The sequence below is a fragment of the Urocitellus parryii genome, chromosome 11 (assembly GCF_045843805.1).
Source record: "Urocitellus parryii isolate mUroPar1 chromosome 11, mUroPar1.hap1, whole genome shotgun sequence".
Lineage (NCBI taxonomy): Eukaryota > Metazoa > Chordata > Mammalia > Rodentia > Sciuridae > Urocitellus > Urocitellus parryii.
This window is the reverse complement of record NC_135541.1, coordinates 100,254,843-100,272,065: the sequence shown is the minus strand read 5'-3', so window position 1 is coordinate 100,272,065 and position 17,223 is coordinate 100,254,843. Positions and strand designations below refer to the sequence as shown.

At 39.3% G+C, this 17,223-nt stretch overlaps 1 protein-coding gene across 1 annotated transcript in view; it reads right to left on the bottom strand.

Annotated features, from left to right (window-relative positions):
* The window catches only part of Notch2 (notch receptor 2), a 152,833-nt gene extending 135,841 nt beyond the window's left edge, over positions 1 to 16,992 (bottom strand). The window contains exon 1 of the mRNA XM_077803756.1: positions 16,845 to 16,992. Coding sequence (XP_077659882.1) covers positions 16,845 to 16,917 — 73 coding nt within the window. The 5' untranslated portion in view covers positions 16,918 to 16,992. The remainder of the gene's footprint in view (positions 1 to 16,844) is intronic.
* Positions 16,993 to 17,223: the final 231 nt, after the last annotated feature.

Sequence of the window (17,223 nt, the reverse complement as noted above, 5' to 3'; positions counted from 1 at the left end):
TTCAGTAATGAAGAACACAGTAATAAAAAATTTAAAAAAAAAAAAAAAAAAGTTCAGGGCTGGGGCTGTAGCTCAGTGGCAGAGTACTTGCCTGGCAAGTGTGCAGCACTGGTTCGATCCTTAGCACCACATATAAACAAATAAAATAAAGGCATGCTGTTCATCTACAACTACAAAAAAAAAAAATTCACAGAAAAGAAGAAAAAGTAAAGCTGTCCTCATTCTTGTTCTGTAACGAATATGTGCAGAAACACTACACACAGTTAATTCCAAAATTCTCGATCAGGATATGTTAGCACTAGGTAGTTTTAGTAATTGATTAAGCCCATTGTTCAGATGTGGAGATATTCCAATCATTTATGTGGTCTCTCACATCCCTTTTAGAATGGTACAGTTAAGACTATAGCTGCACTGTCCAGAGAAAGCTATTTGTAATTAAAAAGGCTGGCATAAAATATTTCCAAGCACAAATATGACTCTAGACTACTATTTTCAATCTTTCTGAAATTACTTTAAAGAAAAAAAAGCTATGTATTCATCCCTGGTCTTAATCTACTAAAGAATTCTTTGGCGCGGGGTGGATCAAGAAGTAACAGAAAAAGAATTTCTAAAAAAGTTACCTGTATTACAACATAAATCCATTCTAAATCCATTCTTCCTAGTTATAAAAAGATTTAGAAGGAACTATAATTCCTTAAGATGGGAGCTTGCAGTTTAAGTAATTCCCATATTATGTAAGTGCTCATTCAAAGTTATTATTCAGAAAAGTAAACTAAAAGTCAATTTAGAACACAAGATATCATTAAACCAAAACTGCATTATCTGTGGAACTAGAGGATTCTACAAGATAGACAATGGCATTATTTACTATGGTTAAGTATGTTAGCTTTGTAGTTAGTTAGGCAAGGGGAGTTTCACTAACTACCCTGTTCCACTAACTAGGAGGGTGACCTGTATGATCATTCCTTAATGTTTCTGTAAGTAGGAATCATAATACCAACTATAAGGACTAAAAGAAACAGGTAAAATTCTGTCCTCCCAATCATCTGTCACATAACAAACCCTCAGTATATGGAACCTACTGATACTTGTAGAAGCTCCACGAATACAGAGTTTTGTCTGTTTGGTTCACTCTAATACAAGGATCAGCTTTCACGCAAACACTCTCAGTTCCTCCAAAGTGACATTCACATTTATCTACATCACATCCAAATTCAGGTATCCTTAGTGTATAACTCTTTTTTTTTTTTTTTACCATAAGCTGCTTAAGCTGCTTTTTCAGAAAGATTTAAATTATAGGAAAATATTTTAAGTGTTTCAAGGGTATTTGAGATAACTTGTGTACCACTTACTTTTCTGTAAACTGTGCTTACACATAATTATAAATATCTCAGACTATAAAAGAAAACCTTTCACAGTACTCCCACAATGGAAAAACAAAATCTTAGAAATAATTATAGAGGGAGAAAAAGGGAGTGGCAGGTAGAAGACAGTTTACAAAATTCAGCAAAATGAAATTTGGAATTTTGTCTTAAAACAAAACAAAACAAAAACCCCGACAACCATTTGTTCAAGGCTGCCAAAACTTGAGATAAGCAAACTGTCATGGGAAACAAATGTTAAAATATGAAGCCCTTTTCTGAGAAAGTAACTACACCAGTCCTGGCTAATCCAATTCTGAATCACTAATGACATCAGACCTGCTGGGTTGTCATAACACTACAACAAAGTCCAAAGGGACAGGTGGGGGCTCACAAGCAAATATTTTCTCTGCTATCATTGACATTTTCAATATGGCCACACCTTTGTCCTCTCCCACCCCTCCTACTCCTTCACTGTTGTTTTCCAGGCCTCAAAAACCAGAGGGTCAACATACTAATACATCATCTAAGTAGTGAGCACAGAAGAAAAACCATATGACCAGAAATCAAGAGCATGGGTTCTCACCCCAACCCTGACCTGGCTCCAATCCCTTTGGCCAGTCACTCCACTTCTGTGGACTTTTGTTTCCTTATTTTTAAAAGAGCAATATATTAGGATGGGTGATTCTCAGCCTAAGATCCCAAATCTCCAGAAGCCTCTGAGGTTATAATGAGAGATGAGGTATTTGTAGTGTTTCAAATGTCTAACAGAGATCATTCAATGGCTGCTTTTAAGCTAATGGAAACATCAAGTTTATAGCCTTAGAGTAGTATTCCTCATGGTGGCACTGAATGGTATGTGATAAACTTTGCTATGTCATAGGAAATTTGAGAATGAAAGTATTGGACCTAATAGTGTTCTTTAAGTTTAATCTCAGAAATATCACTAAATGTGACATCTAGACACAATTTATGGTTAATAAGAAATAGGGGAATGATTTAACATCTATCAATGCAATTTGCACAAAAGAAAAAATTCTTAAAATGGGAAGTATACCCCATTAAGGGAACTTTATAAGGTCACAGGAAACCAGTGAACAATCTGTATGCTGCAAAGATGACATTCTATCTATTATAAAAGAACACCACTAACAGCCAAGCACAGTGGTAGACGCCTATAATCCCAGCTACTGGGGGAGTGGAGGCAAGAAGTTCACAAGTTCAAGACCATCATCCTTAGCAACTTGGCAAGACCTTGTATCAAAATAAAAAAGAGCTGGAGATATAGATACAGATATAGATGTGTATATCTACACACACACACACACGCACACACACATCCCAGTGGTAGAGTGCCCTTAGGTTCAATCCCAGTACTGGAAAAAAAAAAAAACACCACTAACAACAATAAGTACATACTACGTGCCAGACCCTGCAGCCCCTATCCTATGGATCTAATACCTATTAACTTATTTAATCCTCACAGCAAACACAACACTCATATACTACTATTGTCCTCTTTTTATGAATAACAAAACCAAGGCACAGGGTGCTTAAGAAACTTGCCCAATGATACAGCACTAGTAAGTGTAGAGCCAGACTTGTAAGTATCCCCACCTTTCTATCCCCAAAAGCTGACAACTCCTTCTCAAAGAGAAGTTTTCCTAAACACAAAAAGTAGTGTCCCCAAGCAGAGCCCACAGGAGTCTAGGCCAGTGCTCTGGAGAGCGGTCCTCCAAAGTGCTGCTTCATTGCTGTGGTCCATTTTGGCCTAAAGACTCATTCTTAATGTCAAGTCCCCTCCTTCTCCCTCTGAATTCTGTTTGCTTGTCTTGGGACTAGAAATCACCTGAGAAGGCAGTCAACTAACATACATTCATTTCTCTCTTATTCAGAAGATACAAAAGATTCCTAACAGGTTGGCTCTTCAAAGAAGGTAGTTTGGTGAATTAATTTTTAGTTATTCAAATCATTAAAGTATGCAACTGCAAAGTAGGAGAGTAAGTAACAGTTATGAGGACAGAACCAGCTCTAAATCTCAACTAAGCCACTTACTACCTGCATTAGCCTGAGCATGTGACAAACCTGTTTCCACACTTCCCTACCTCTTTCTCATAGGGTTATTGAGAAGTGAAATTATGACTAACTACAGAGGCCTAGGAGCTGAACAGGGGTTTGAATCTGAGCTGCTTCCCTCACTGTGACTCACTCCAACATCCTAACTATAAACCAAGCTCCAAATTCCTTATCAGTACTATAGATTAATACTATCTACCCCAAAGGATAACCATGTGAATGATATGAGGCACACACATAAAGCCCCTAGCAGAATGATAGACACAGTAAAACTTCAATGTTTTTTAAAAAAGGAAAAAAGCTGCCATATTTTTAAAAATTCAAGTCACAAATTTAAGTCCCAGCTCCGTCACTTACTCTCTAGGTGTAAATCTAGGAGTAAACAAGACCCCTACCCCTCTGAGGTTCAGTTTCCACCAAAGTTTTAAAGGAATTAAAGGAGGCACTATGTGAGTGCCTTCTGTAAACTATAAATTGCTATATAAATTTGGGGGGCTACTTTATAAAATATCTTTTATGCTAACTGTATTTACTGGTCCTTCCCAGTATTTAGAATCTTCATCTGTAACATGGAAGAACACTGAGGCAGATAGATATTAAGTCATAGCAGGAAGACAGATGATCCCAAAAGTAGGGTGAAGATAACGACAGAGCCAAAATACATTCAGACCATGTCAGAACAGAAACTGTCAAGAGAAAAATGAAAACAAATACTTATCAACCTACATTTTTAATCAGCAGCTTCACCTGCTGGTTAAGCCTTTCAGTGCACAATTGAGCATAATGATTCTCTAACTTCCTCCCAGAAACAGTATTAGACTTCAGGGTGAGAAAGAACTTCACTATTGAATCTCTTTCTCCATCCACAGATTAATTATATGGAAAGATCACAGAAAGAAGGACCAATGGACACAAACTAGTCTATTCTCTTAACTACTTAATTTAATAAAAACAAATAAATGCAGTCCTTGAGAAAAGTTTCCTTCTTTGGTTGGTCAGAAATGTCCTCATTCCCCAGGTCTCCTCACACTAAATATGGGAATAGCTGGCAAATGACCAACCCAGTAAATTCCAGTGATACTTAAGACAGCATTCATATTGCCTGAAATTACTCTGAACCAAACACTTGATCTGCAGGGCTTCTACATACAGCAGTTTTCAGCTGGATCACTGAATGTCAAAAGCAGTGGGGTGCACTAAGAACACACAAGCTTGGAAAAACGCAATCTACTCTTCTTTATTGCAACATTCTTTAGCAACAACATTGATCTCCTACCCACTGTGCACACAGCACTGCACCAGGACAGTGGGAGGCTGGAGGGAGAAACAGGTGGTGTCCCTGGGGTGCCAAAACAACAGGCTGCTTCAGTCAGTTCTGTCCCACAACTAATCAATTTGGGGAGGGTAAGGGGGAATCTTAGTCATCTGTTGACTTGACCAAACTAACTGGCTAGACCACCGTACAGGCTTATCAATCAGGTCAAAGTGTCAGAATTAGCACTGTGTGGTAGACATCATACAGTCATGCTTTTCAGGAGTGTTATAAACCTCAGAGCTCATGGATGTCTGGGAAGACAGGACATTAGATTACCCCCAACCCACGGAAATCACAAACTTGGCTCCAGAATATGCTGCTTCCCTACAACATCTTTTTTATTTGGAACTGAAATAAATATGTATTTCTTAGGCATATATAATCAATAGTATATTGGGTTTGGGGGGTATTTTTTGGTACTGGGGATTAAACCCAGGGGCATTCAACCACTGAGCCATAGTCCCAGCCATATAGAGAGAGAGCCTCACTAAATTGCTGAGGCTGGCTTTGAACTCATAATCATCCTGCCTCAGCCCCGCAAGGTGCTAGGATTACAGGCATGTACCACCATGCCCAGCAGTATATTGTTTTATGATACAGTCAGATTAGAATTTTAAAATAGCTACAGAAAGTTCCAGTTAACAAATACATAAAAAAATTTATCATGTCCACTAGAAATCAAAGAATAAAAAAGATCAGCCTCTCAAATGAGTAACTTTTGTATCGAAGTTGATAGCAATTTAATATTATGTAATATTATGTACTGTTAACTGCTGTCATATATATTGTGACATATTTAAGATAAAGGACTAATACTTTTAATATTTAAGGAGTTTTTTCAAATCAGAAAAATCGAACATGGCCGGGCACACTGGAGCACACCTATAATCCCAGCACCTCAGGAGGCAGAGGCAGGAGGATCCTGAGTTCAAAGCCAGCCTCAGCAACTTAAACTGAGTCCTAAGCAACTTAGTAAGATCCTGTCTCTAAATAAAATACAAAAAAAAGAAAAAGGGCTGGGGATATTGCTCAGTGGGAATGCCCCTTAGTTCAATCCCTGGTACCAAAAAAAAAAAAAAAGAAAAATGAACACTTCAATGGGTAAAGGACACAATTTGCCAAATAAATACACAAAAAACAAAAGGCAAGACAAATGGCCACAAATCGCCTTAAAAAAAATAGGCAGCATTACTGTAATCTGAGAGGCAAACTAAAATGTGGTAGTAGCATTTACCTCTTATCAAATGGTGAAATTTTAAAAATAGAATGGCTGGGAACATTTACAGTTTCATATTCTGCCAATAAAAGTATAATTTGATCAAATTATATAAAAAGGAATGTGACACTGTGTATTAAAAGCCACAAAAAGGTTTAGATTCTTAGATAAAATAATTTCACTTCTGGGTGTCTATATTAGGAAATAAATGTTTCCACTAAGATTGATGAACAAAAAATTATTCACCATAGCATTATTTACAATTAGAAATACTGGAAACTAAGAATGAATTTCATTTTAAATGAAGTATACTAGACTTAAGAAAACAGTAAGCAGCCTTTGGAATCATAATTTTTTTTTTTTAAAGAGAGAGTGAGAGAGAGAGAGAGGGAGAGAGAATTTTAATATTTATTTTTTAGTTCTCGGCGGATACAACATCTTTGTTTGTATGTGGTGCTGAGGATCAAACCCGGGCCGCATGCATGCCAGGCAAGAGCGCTACCGCTTGAGCCACATCCCCAACCCTGGAATCATACTCTCAAATAATATTTACATATTTGAAAAATGTTTATATTATTTTAAGTGGTACAGAAGCAGAGGATAAAAGAATCTACATTAAAATCCCAATTATAATAACAGACACCAAAAATAAAAACTATTAGGAATGCCTTGAAATGTTAACCATGATATTGGGTTAGAAGTGATAGGAAATCCTGTTTCTCAAAAACCCTTATTCCTTATTTTTAAACTTCACTCTCTTGGGTAAATTTAGTAATCTGTCTTTTGGAAATCTAGCTTATTGGAAAAAAAATCTTAAAAAGGGAACTTTCTGTATGAAGAGGATCAATTAATTAATATATATATATCTATATATACACACACACACATGAAAATCTATTTATATTTATAAATAGATTTTCATATGTATATATGAAAATCTAAAAACAGAAGAATGGAAATAAATCAAATATGCAACCAAAGGAGGGTAAACACAATAAATTCATCATTAGTGTATCTAATCATTAGCATTAAATTTATTAAAAATGCTTTCAAATATAAAATATTTGTAATTACCAAAAAAAGCAGAACAGAAAATTGCCTTATGTATTAAAAATGTATTATCAATCAATGAATTTTTCAAATTTAAGCATAGGGAATAAAAGACCAAATATGTATACTAAAATACTAACAGTGGTGTGACTATAGATTTTTTTTAATACTTTTCTAGATTTTCCAGACATCCTCAACTACTTCTAAATGTATCTACTTCCATATCTCTCCCCCAACAAACACACACACACACACAAAAAAAAAATCTTGTACAGGTGCCAGAGAAAATCAAAGTATAAATATGAGTTAATTATGTATAAATACAAGGGCTAATTTTGTTGCTATGTAAACCTACCTGAAATTGTTACAATTATTGTTTTAGTTATAACTATTTTCTTTAAATCTCTTAGAAAATATGTGTCACTGGGAGTCAAATTGTCACTTACTTGAAATAATAGCAATGACATGCATGTCTCAGGATATGTTCTTTTTCCTAAAAATCCTCATAAAAATTAGGAAGTGCTTTAAATAATATAATAAAGTAAATATGCTTACTGCTTCCAATTAAAGAAGATCTAGCAAATTAAAAGTCTTATTCACAGCAAAGAAAAACATATAAAAGCTAATTAATAATCAAAATATACATGTCCTTTTCCAGGCATGATGACACATGCTTGTAATCCCAGCTACTCAGGAGGGTAAGGCAGGAGGATTACAAGTCTGAGGCCAGCCTCAGCAACTTAGCAAGACCCTGTCTCAAAAAATAAAAAGGGAAGGGAATGTAGTTCAGTGGTAAAGGGCCCCTGGTTTCAATCCCCAATTTAAAAAAGAAATAAACACACACACACACACACACACACACACACACACACACACACACATCTCCTCAAAACTTCAACGAGTTGTGACACTTTCTGCACAAATGCATATGAAAACCAAGAATTAAGCAAAAGTATCTGTTCAACTTATTATACTTACCATTTTGAGAAGGTAAACAACTAGCACTATCTACCTTTGAGGCTATTCGTATAAGAAATGCAACAGAATAGATTATTTAGAAGGCAGTATTCAATTATTCTTATTTAATGTTGGATAAGTATGCCAACATAGAAATCTTTCCCTGCTATGTACCAGGTAAAATAGACTACTGAAAATGTTTCAGACTTAAAAGCCTTCCATAAGGGGAGGGGGGCGGAGGATGAGATAAAAAGAGATGAACAAAAAAAACAAATCACACAATTTAAAAATGCACCTACCTCCAAACAAGGCAGTATACTTTAGAATATAACCACAGCTCCTGATTCAAAACCTTATTCAGCAAGTAAAATAGTATTTTGAGGGGAGGCTATTTGTTAAATGGAAACACATTATTAAGGAGACAACATCTGACTCCAATCAAAATATTATCATCATGTTTTCCTGACCTCACAAAACACACACACACACACACACACACACACTTAATATGAATAAACATGTGTATGGGTGGGAGAGCAACTCTTAACCCAGAAACAGGTTCTGCAACACCACAGACCCAACCTGTCTTTCTGCGAGGATGAGTCCATCTTGGCATGATGTTTGGCTGATACATTCAAAGAACCCAAAGTTACTGCACAGCTGCCAATAACCTGCAGAAAGAACTGACTTGAAGACAAGGAACTGACTTGAAGACCAGAAACTGCCCCAGGCAGGCCTCTGGGGAAAGGTGCCCCCATCCAATGGGAAGAGAGACTCAGGCCCCACACTGCCTGGCCAGAATAGCAAAGGCAGCACAGCTGAGTCAAGGTCACTGGCCTGCAGTTCAAGAGGGGCAAGGGACAGCAAAATGATCCCCCAAGAGCTTGTTCAATCACATCTACTAATACACATGTTTGAGAAGCTGGTAGAACAGGGTTTTGCCAAGACAAGTACAAAAGGGTGAGGGAGATCTTGGTGTGATTCATCAATGCCACCTGCAGCGGTAGCTCTGGGTGTGCCCACACCGCACCTCAGTCATTGCCTGACTATGATGAGAAATTTCTTCAGGATCTTCCACAAGGACTTAGGCTTTAGACCTGCGCCTAATAGAAGATAAAGTAGGCCCAAATCTACATCTTGTTGGCTTAGGAACTGATTTCCTTAACAAGACTCCTAAAGCACAAGAAGTAAAATCAAGAATCAATAAAGAGTAGAATGAATTGGACATTACTATCCTATGAGCATATATGGTTATATGGCCTATGTAATTCTACATCATGACAACCAGAAGAATAAGAAATTATACTCCATATATGTATGTCAGAATTCATTCTATTATCTTGTATAACTAACAAGTACAATTTAAAAAAAAAAAAAGAACTGGATCTTTCAAAGAAGATATTTAACTATAACCTGTCCTAGATCAGGCCTGGCATCCAGGACTGAGGACATAGCTCGCTCACTCTCTCTCACAACAAATCCATTAACAGACATAACAGACACCACAACACGTGCTAAATTTATATGTATACCCATGCCAACAAAAGGGTCCTTATCTTTTATACTTTTAAATTACAATAGGGAAACAGAAAAATGGCAGAAAGTATGCAATAGCATAGAAGTCCAGAAGGTGAGCTGGGACTGCTAATGGTATCAGGATTTGGCTTTACTTCCCCGGGTTCTACAGCTCTTAGTCAGTTACCCAAACTATAGGAGGGTGTAGATAAGTGAATAACTGGTTATATTTAATATTTCTATGCCCAACCATCTTGTCTCCAATGATGATGTCAGCTCTTGGAGGAAGGATCATAACTCTTACTTGGTCAATGATTCCCACACATCTAAAGACTAGAATACCCTGAACTCTGCACCACGTGATGCCAAGGGAACACATACAAATTAATGTAGCAACACACTAAAATGCCCCCTCACATACCACTAACTCAGCAGCGTTGCAAAAATGAAAAATCTTAAAACTAATAGTTAAGGATCCTATCAGAGAATACAAAGAAATGTACATATTTACATAACAAACTAATACAATAATTGCTTTACTCACCATGACTCAATTAACCCTCTTTCTTAGGTTATTTCTTGTTTTCACTCTTATTTTTAAGGCCACGATGTGTTTTCTATCACATAACTAATATTCCCCCTCAAAAATGAGAGAAGAAAGAAAAAAAGACAGCAAACAAGCCTTCCACCACTACCAAGGAACACTGCATGGTTTATCCCATCCAGAGCCCGTGAGGACATCCTTTCAAATCAGAAACCACTTCCTTCTTCCCATCAAGGGCAGTGGCATCAAACATCTTTATAAGAGAGAAAATTTTGGGCCCCTTGCAGACTGTTCAGTTCTGCTCACGCCCCTAGAGTCCCCCTTTATTCTCCTTTTCTCACTCTATTTGCCTAGACACTTCAAAATCGAGACTGCCTGAAATGAGTGACCTGATATGTCTTCTCAATAATCCATCTGAGAGAAGTACCTATCATTGGGTATGCATTTACAGGTTCACAAAACTGCACTCTCAAAGGAGACATCCTTCACAAGATTTGAAGACAGAATTCCTTAATGGACTCCAAACAGGCCATGGAACCCCTATGCATTCTGACACCTCAAGTACCATTCTGGTGGAGGGAAAAGAGGTCTTCCTCCAAAGTTATCCATATACAAGCATGTCCTAAGACAGGGAGAGTTAGCAGATTATTATGTTTTAAAGACAAAACAAACAACTTTATTTGCCTTAAGGGAGAATCAAAGGAGCTTTCTTCTCCCTAGTAAATTAGGCATTCAGGAATACACAGGCATAGTCAAAGGGGAAAAAAATGACCATGGGACCCAGACAAGGCAACCTCTCTATGGCATTCTCCAAAAAAGCAAACAAAAGTACAAAGCAAAACAAAACCTTGATTTTCCAGATTCACTCTGTCTTGATTCCAATTTTCCGTAACATTAGAATCAATTTGGCTACTTCTTGAACACACAAATTCCCAAATACCACTCCGGACCCACTGAATCAGAATCTCCAGAACACTCAGTATTATGATCAAAAGAGGGGTCAGTGAAACATTGCTAGACAAATTTTTTTTTTCTCCCACCAGGGCCCACCTGGATAGAAGGTATGCAACATGTAAGCACCCATCTCAGATAAGATCAACTTCATGTTCCTCATTGGGTTTCATTCCTTTTACTGACAGGTGGGTGTCTGTTCAGCAAAGGTTATATAACCACCCCATTTGGATCCCTGTACCCAGTCAGTGCTCAAGACCCTGAGAAAAATTCCTGAGACAATGCCAATGGGTGCAAATCATAAAGAGGCAGATTACAGCTGAATATGAGATCTAAGAATTATAGCTGGTCAAAGATTGACTAAACTGCCTCAGGAGACAGGGAGCAGACTTTCACCAGAGGTGGTCAAACAGAGAGAAGGTATGCTACCACTTGTCCAGGATGTTATGAGAGAATCTCATCAAGCATGGAGTTGATAGAAGGACTAGATGAATTGTGAAGCTCCTGTCAACACATAAGCTTACAAATATGAAAATTGCAGTCACTGCTAAGTAACAAAAAGGGATGGCACAAAAGTCTAGGTAGGGTCAAATTTCAACTGATGCTGTCTTCAAAAGAGGAAGCAAGAGGGACAAGCCATTGACTCACCATCTATCTCAAGTGTGCCCCAAAGTGGCAAAGCGGGAGCCACAGGTGCTCAACCATCACCTGCTGCTCAGGTGACTCTGCATGTTGGGTGTGTGCCAGACAAGTTCTCCTCTTCTGTAGGACAGAGAAGGGATATGTGTAGTAGAGTCCCTGCCCTCAAGGAACAAAATCTTGTTCCAGAGAAAACTCACTTATCATGTGGTTCTCACAAAAATTTATTTATCATGTCTCACCTTTAGAGGTCCTCCCTCCAGTGGTGTTCAGGAAATATGCACATATCCTCCTAGTCTAGAAGTTTGTAATAACCAACTTAAGATGAAAAAAAATCAAAATGTCATTTAAACATTAGCTGTAATGTGTAAAAAATACTATTTTAGAAAATGACTGGTCCTCAAGATGACAAAATTACAATATGGCATGACAATTCTGAACAAAATAATAGAAAACTGCTGACCTATAGTAGTAATACAGGAAGCAGTAGAGAGTCAGAGAGAGGCAGGGGGCGGATGCCAGTGCCTTTGAAGTTAAGATTCCAAAGTCAAAGTGACCTTTATAAATACCAGAAGTGATCAGAAAAAAAGAGAGAAAGAAAACACACTCACACACACACTCAAAATGGCAAGTTTAAATAAAACACATGGGGAAGGGGGAAATTTGGCTCTTCCCTAAGTATAAAGTAAGCAGTGACTCTTGCAAATGCTACTTAAAATTTGTCCCAGAGTACCACGGTAGTCCAAAATAAGAAAATGACTAAAAATAATTGTTCAACTGAACAAATATTTACTTACTGAGTGCCTATTAGTTGCCAAGGCACCATGCCAGGTAGAGGAATAGGGATATGAGTATTAGAAGAAATACATAAAAGACACAATTCTTTTCCTCCAGCACACATTAAAATAAGTACTTGAAGCCAAGCACATGCTGTAATCCCAGAGGCTTGGGAGGCTGAGACAGGAGGATCACGAGTTCAAAGCCAGTCTCAGCAAAAGTGAGGCACTAAGCAACTCAGTGAGACTCTGTCTCTAAATAAAATACAAAATAGAGCTGGGGATGTGACTCAGTGGTTAAGTGCCCCTGAGTTCAATCCCCAGTACCCCACCACCACCAAAAAAAGCACTTGAAGATGTGTTAGGTATTTTTGTGTATGTAAACCCATTTGTACACAAAACGCATGCAGTATAGAGAATCGGAACGACCCAGGACCTGTGGACTAGAAGAAAGGAATTCTATTCTACACTCTATAATGGCTCTGTGACCACAGACAAAGTATATGAGAAAATGAAGGAGCAAAACAGTACCTTTCCTACAAAGTTAGGAATAGACCAATTAGCAATAGACCAATGGAAAATTCTTTTTCTGGCTCCTAGTTCCGTGAGCCTTCCAAAATGCTACACATAGAGCAGAAAACCTTTTGGTTTCAAATCATTTGCAGAGAAAGGGTAGAAGACAAAAGAAGAATCAGGAAAGGATGGAAGGAAAATGAATGGGCCAAGTTGAGAAATCCACTACAGATATCCAGAAAGGAAATGAAACACTTAAATATGAACCATCAACACAACATAAAGATAACGAAATAAAATCTCATTCAAACCATGTTGGAATTTTTTACTCTAAAACCATTTTGGACAAAAAGATAAAGGCTCCAAAAATTAAATATGTAAATGATCCTCAAGGAAAAAAAGACAACAAAGAAGGAGGAAGAAGAATTTATAATATCATTCAAATATAAGAAAACTTCTATAGAAACAATGGAGATACTTTGCACCCAGATGAACAAGAAGTAATTACATTACATTCCATAGCTCTTATGTTAGCAATTTCTGAATTCGGGAGTCAGAAGGGTTAAACACTAGATTGGCTGGCTAAGATTAGGTTCATTGTAGGAATTATTAAATTTATAAAGATCCCATACACCACCTGAAGGCAGAAAAAGTGGAGTTGATCAATGAGTTTCAACCAGGTTCCTGTGTCAAACTCATTTTATAAACCTTAAAAAACATGGAGATTATTAAACATACTGTATGGGAATTCCTGAGCATTGAGTCCAAGAATCACTCCAGCTGATTCTGATGCTGCCAGGACACAAAGCTTTGTTCAAGCACAACGGAAGGGTCAGGGAGGAGGATCACTAGGAATGGCATCAGAGAGTGGGAACTAGATCAATGCAAATTTTGTGGGCAAAATAGAATTTCTGTGGGTGTGATATTTTTAAAATGTATTGTAAGACTGCTCTGAAGCATCCAAGCATATCCCACTGAATTTAGACATTCTTTAAACATCCTGAAGTCAGCAACTACAATCCAGGTGAACCAAAAGTTGTTCCTTTATGCCAAGAGAAGCCTACCAAAAAAAGGCAGTAGAGTGGGAAGGGAGTGGAGATTTGTCAACACGTATCAACTTTTTAAAAAATCAAAACATAAGGAAAAGAAGAGACACTACAAATAACCACTCTCTCCCCAATAGAGTCACACCTCAAAAAAGAGGATAAATAATATAGAAAGACAAAGAGAAATAGTTTTAGGGTAAATTTCATCTCTACATGAAAAAAACAATTGCTCTTTGTAATGTTGGGATTTTTTAAATATTTGCTTTAGTTGTAGGTGGACATAATAACTTTTATTTTATTTTTATGTGGTGCTGAGGATTGAACCCAGTGCCTCATTCATGCTAGGCAAGTGCTCTGCCACTAAGCCACAACCCCAGCCTCTGAAATGTTTTTAAAAGCAATAGAATTCAGCTGAGAAATTATCTAGCAAGCAGCAAAACCAGGGAGTCACTTCCCAATGCAAAACAAAATAAAACAAGGAACAAAGGGTGGTCCTAGATTTGTGTTTAGACAATCAGACAGATGGGCTGACAGCTCCTTGCTTTAGGAATTTGGTGATGTTTAAATTAACAATTGGCCATAAGCCAAACACAGGAACACTCAAAAGTTTGGAAGGGTGTGTTATAATTAATTGGTACCTTGACAAAACACAATCATAATAGGATTCAAGAAGCCTTCACTGCTAGACTGTGAGATTTAAGATTTGTACCAAGAAACAAGGTTTTTAATCTCTTCTATTATAGTAGTTTAGCACCTAAAGAACACCTGTCTAAAAACCAAAATGACTAAATCCTACCCTTTGAGCCAACTTGAGTAATACTTTCAAGTTGACCCTCTATAAACTAAGTAGTTATAGCAGTACCTCACCAGATCAGAAGCATAAAAGGGGATATAGTTCTGTGCACTAGGGTCCTAGAATAAAAGAAGCCCTATGTGGCAGAGTAATTCTCTTTCTGACATCAGTCTTATCACTTAATACTTGTTTGTAATAACCTTACAGTTGTATTGATTATTTCCTACAACCTCTAAAGGTTATGTCTTTAGTCCCATTTCATAGGTGGAGAGACTATAGATCATGAAGACTACATTATTTACTAAACAAAATAAGTTAATGGGAGGCCAAGGACTGGAACCCTCAGAATATTCCATTGATTATATGCCTCTTTATCCTAAATCTACACTTATACTAAACCTTCCACTCAGAGAAAAAGGAAAGGTAAAAATAACATTACATCATTTTTATTACATATATCAGAAACAACAGTTTTGCTTCATCATCACATAGCCTCCAGATCCACTTCTGAAATTCTTAGGGACCTGATAGTGTATGAAATTTGAACTTTCCAAGAAGTATCTGTTTGGTGCTGAACAACCCAGTACTGTTTTCAGGTGATAAATAACCCTGTTCTCTTTTGAACATCTGTGATTGGCATGTTGGCAGCCTGTTAACAATGAACAAAGACCATATTTTTCTGAAGTTCATCTTCTCCTTTTCTTTGAAAAGAGACATAGTTCAAGCACTAGTTTTTTGGTAAAAGTAAAATCTTCCTTCAGATTAGGCTCAGGAAAAGAAGGGGCCCGTTCAATTTAACAAACATGCACAAGACACCACCACCCCACTAGAAGCACAGAGTTCTGAAAGAATAAACTCAGCTCCTGTCCTGAAAGGACTTTCTGAACACCTATTAAGAGCCATGAGTTTAAAATACATCCTTTTAATTAATCCTATTAGCTGGATAATTTCATTCCTGTTCTATTGGTGAGTTAATATAGCAGTTTTGAATCCAGAATTACAAAGCAGAGCCCCTCAAATCCAAGCTCTTTCCACTAAAAAAAAAAAAAAAAAAATCTAAAGAAATTCAGAATTTAAAGAGTGGGTGGGATGGGTAAAATACGATTCTTTCCTTGCTCCAACCCTGTTAGACTGTTGGGAATATCCAACCATAAAGAGGCTTTTTCTACCGAATCACTTTGAATCAACGTATCCACTTTTCCTCGCTCGCCCCGCCCCACCCCACCCCCAACCGTGCCAAAAGAGCAGCAAAAGCCGCTGCCAGGTTGGAGGAGTTGATGATCGTCACACCACATTCCTGGACACAGTCTGAAACAGCAGCAGAACTCCGCTCCTCGGAAAGAATAACAGCAGTTGAAATTTTTAAATCATGTGGCTCAGCATGCAGCCACACCAGTTTCTCCGCTGCTCCTGCCTCCACCTTTCAAAGACAGAGCTACACGCCCGACTCATCAACACACCCAACTCATCCAGACCGCCAATCCGGTCAGAGTGTCAAAACTCGGGCGCGCCACAAAACCCTGTCCTCATCCCAACCAAACCCACACACCCCAGACTGCGTGCTTCCCTTTGGCAAAACGAAGTCCGGCAGTGAAGGGACAAGCCCTGGGGCTTGAAGGCCCTGCCCCGCTCGCGGCTCGCCAGAATCTGGCATTCCTTCGCTCTGCCCATCCGCGGCCCGAGGCCGGCGGTGGTTCGCCTGGAGCAGTCAGCTCTAGGCTCTCCCCTGACCCCCAGGAAACGCGGAACCAAAAGAGCAAAACTGTCCAACTCCAGTGCTCGGAAGAGGCAGTTTGTGAGCCTCGGTGCGCGGCCTCGCTCAGGCAGAGGAGGCGTGTGTGCGGCCAGTGGCAAAGCCGAGAGGGAGGCGGTGGGGAGCGCGGGGGAGGGGCCCGCCATGAGCAGGGACCCACGATGTCCAAACTTTCGGGAACCAAGTGGCCTCTCTCCGCGCCGGCCGCAGGGCCCTGCCTTCTCTGAAAGGACGGGGGTGAGGGGGAGGTCGCTTCAGGTGGCCCGCATGCCCGCCGAATTGAACCCCACGCTACGCGGCCAGAGCGCGGGGGACAGCGCCCCCCAGCCAGATACTCACCACGCGCGGGGGCCGCGCGGCACAGCCACAGCGCCAGCAGCGCCCACAGGAGAGCGGGGCGTAGGGCGGGCATCTTCTAGATCGCCGCCTCCTCCTCCGCCGCCGCCGCCTGGGCAGATCCACATGGGGAGGGGGTCCCAACCCAGGAGCCCCACTACTTCTCCCCTCCTCCAGCGGCTGCGGCGGCTCACCGCCCGGCACTACGTTCCGAAGCTCAGGCTTGAAAGCCTGGACTGCCTGCACCGCGAGTCCGCCGCTCCCTGGCCGCCGCCTCAGCCGCCGCCCGAAGTTTGGCTGAAACTTTCTCGGGTGTGCAGCGAAGCAGCCTCGTGTGTCCTTCCGCCTGGGCCGCCTCCTCCCACCGCAAAGCCCCGCCCCT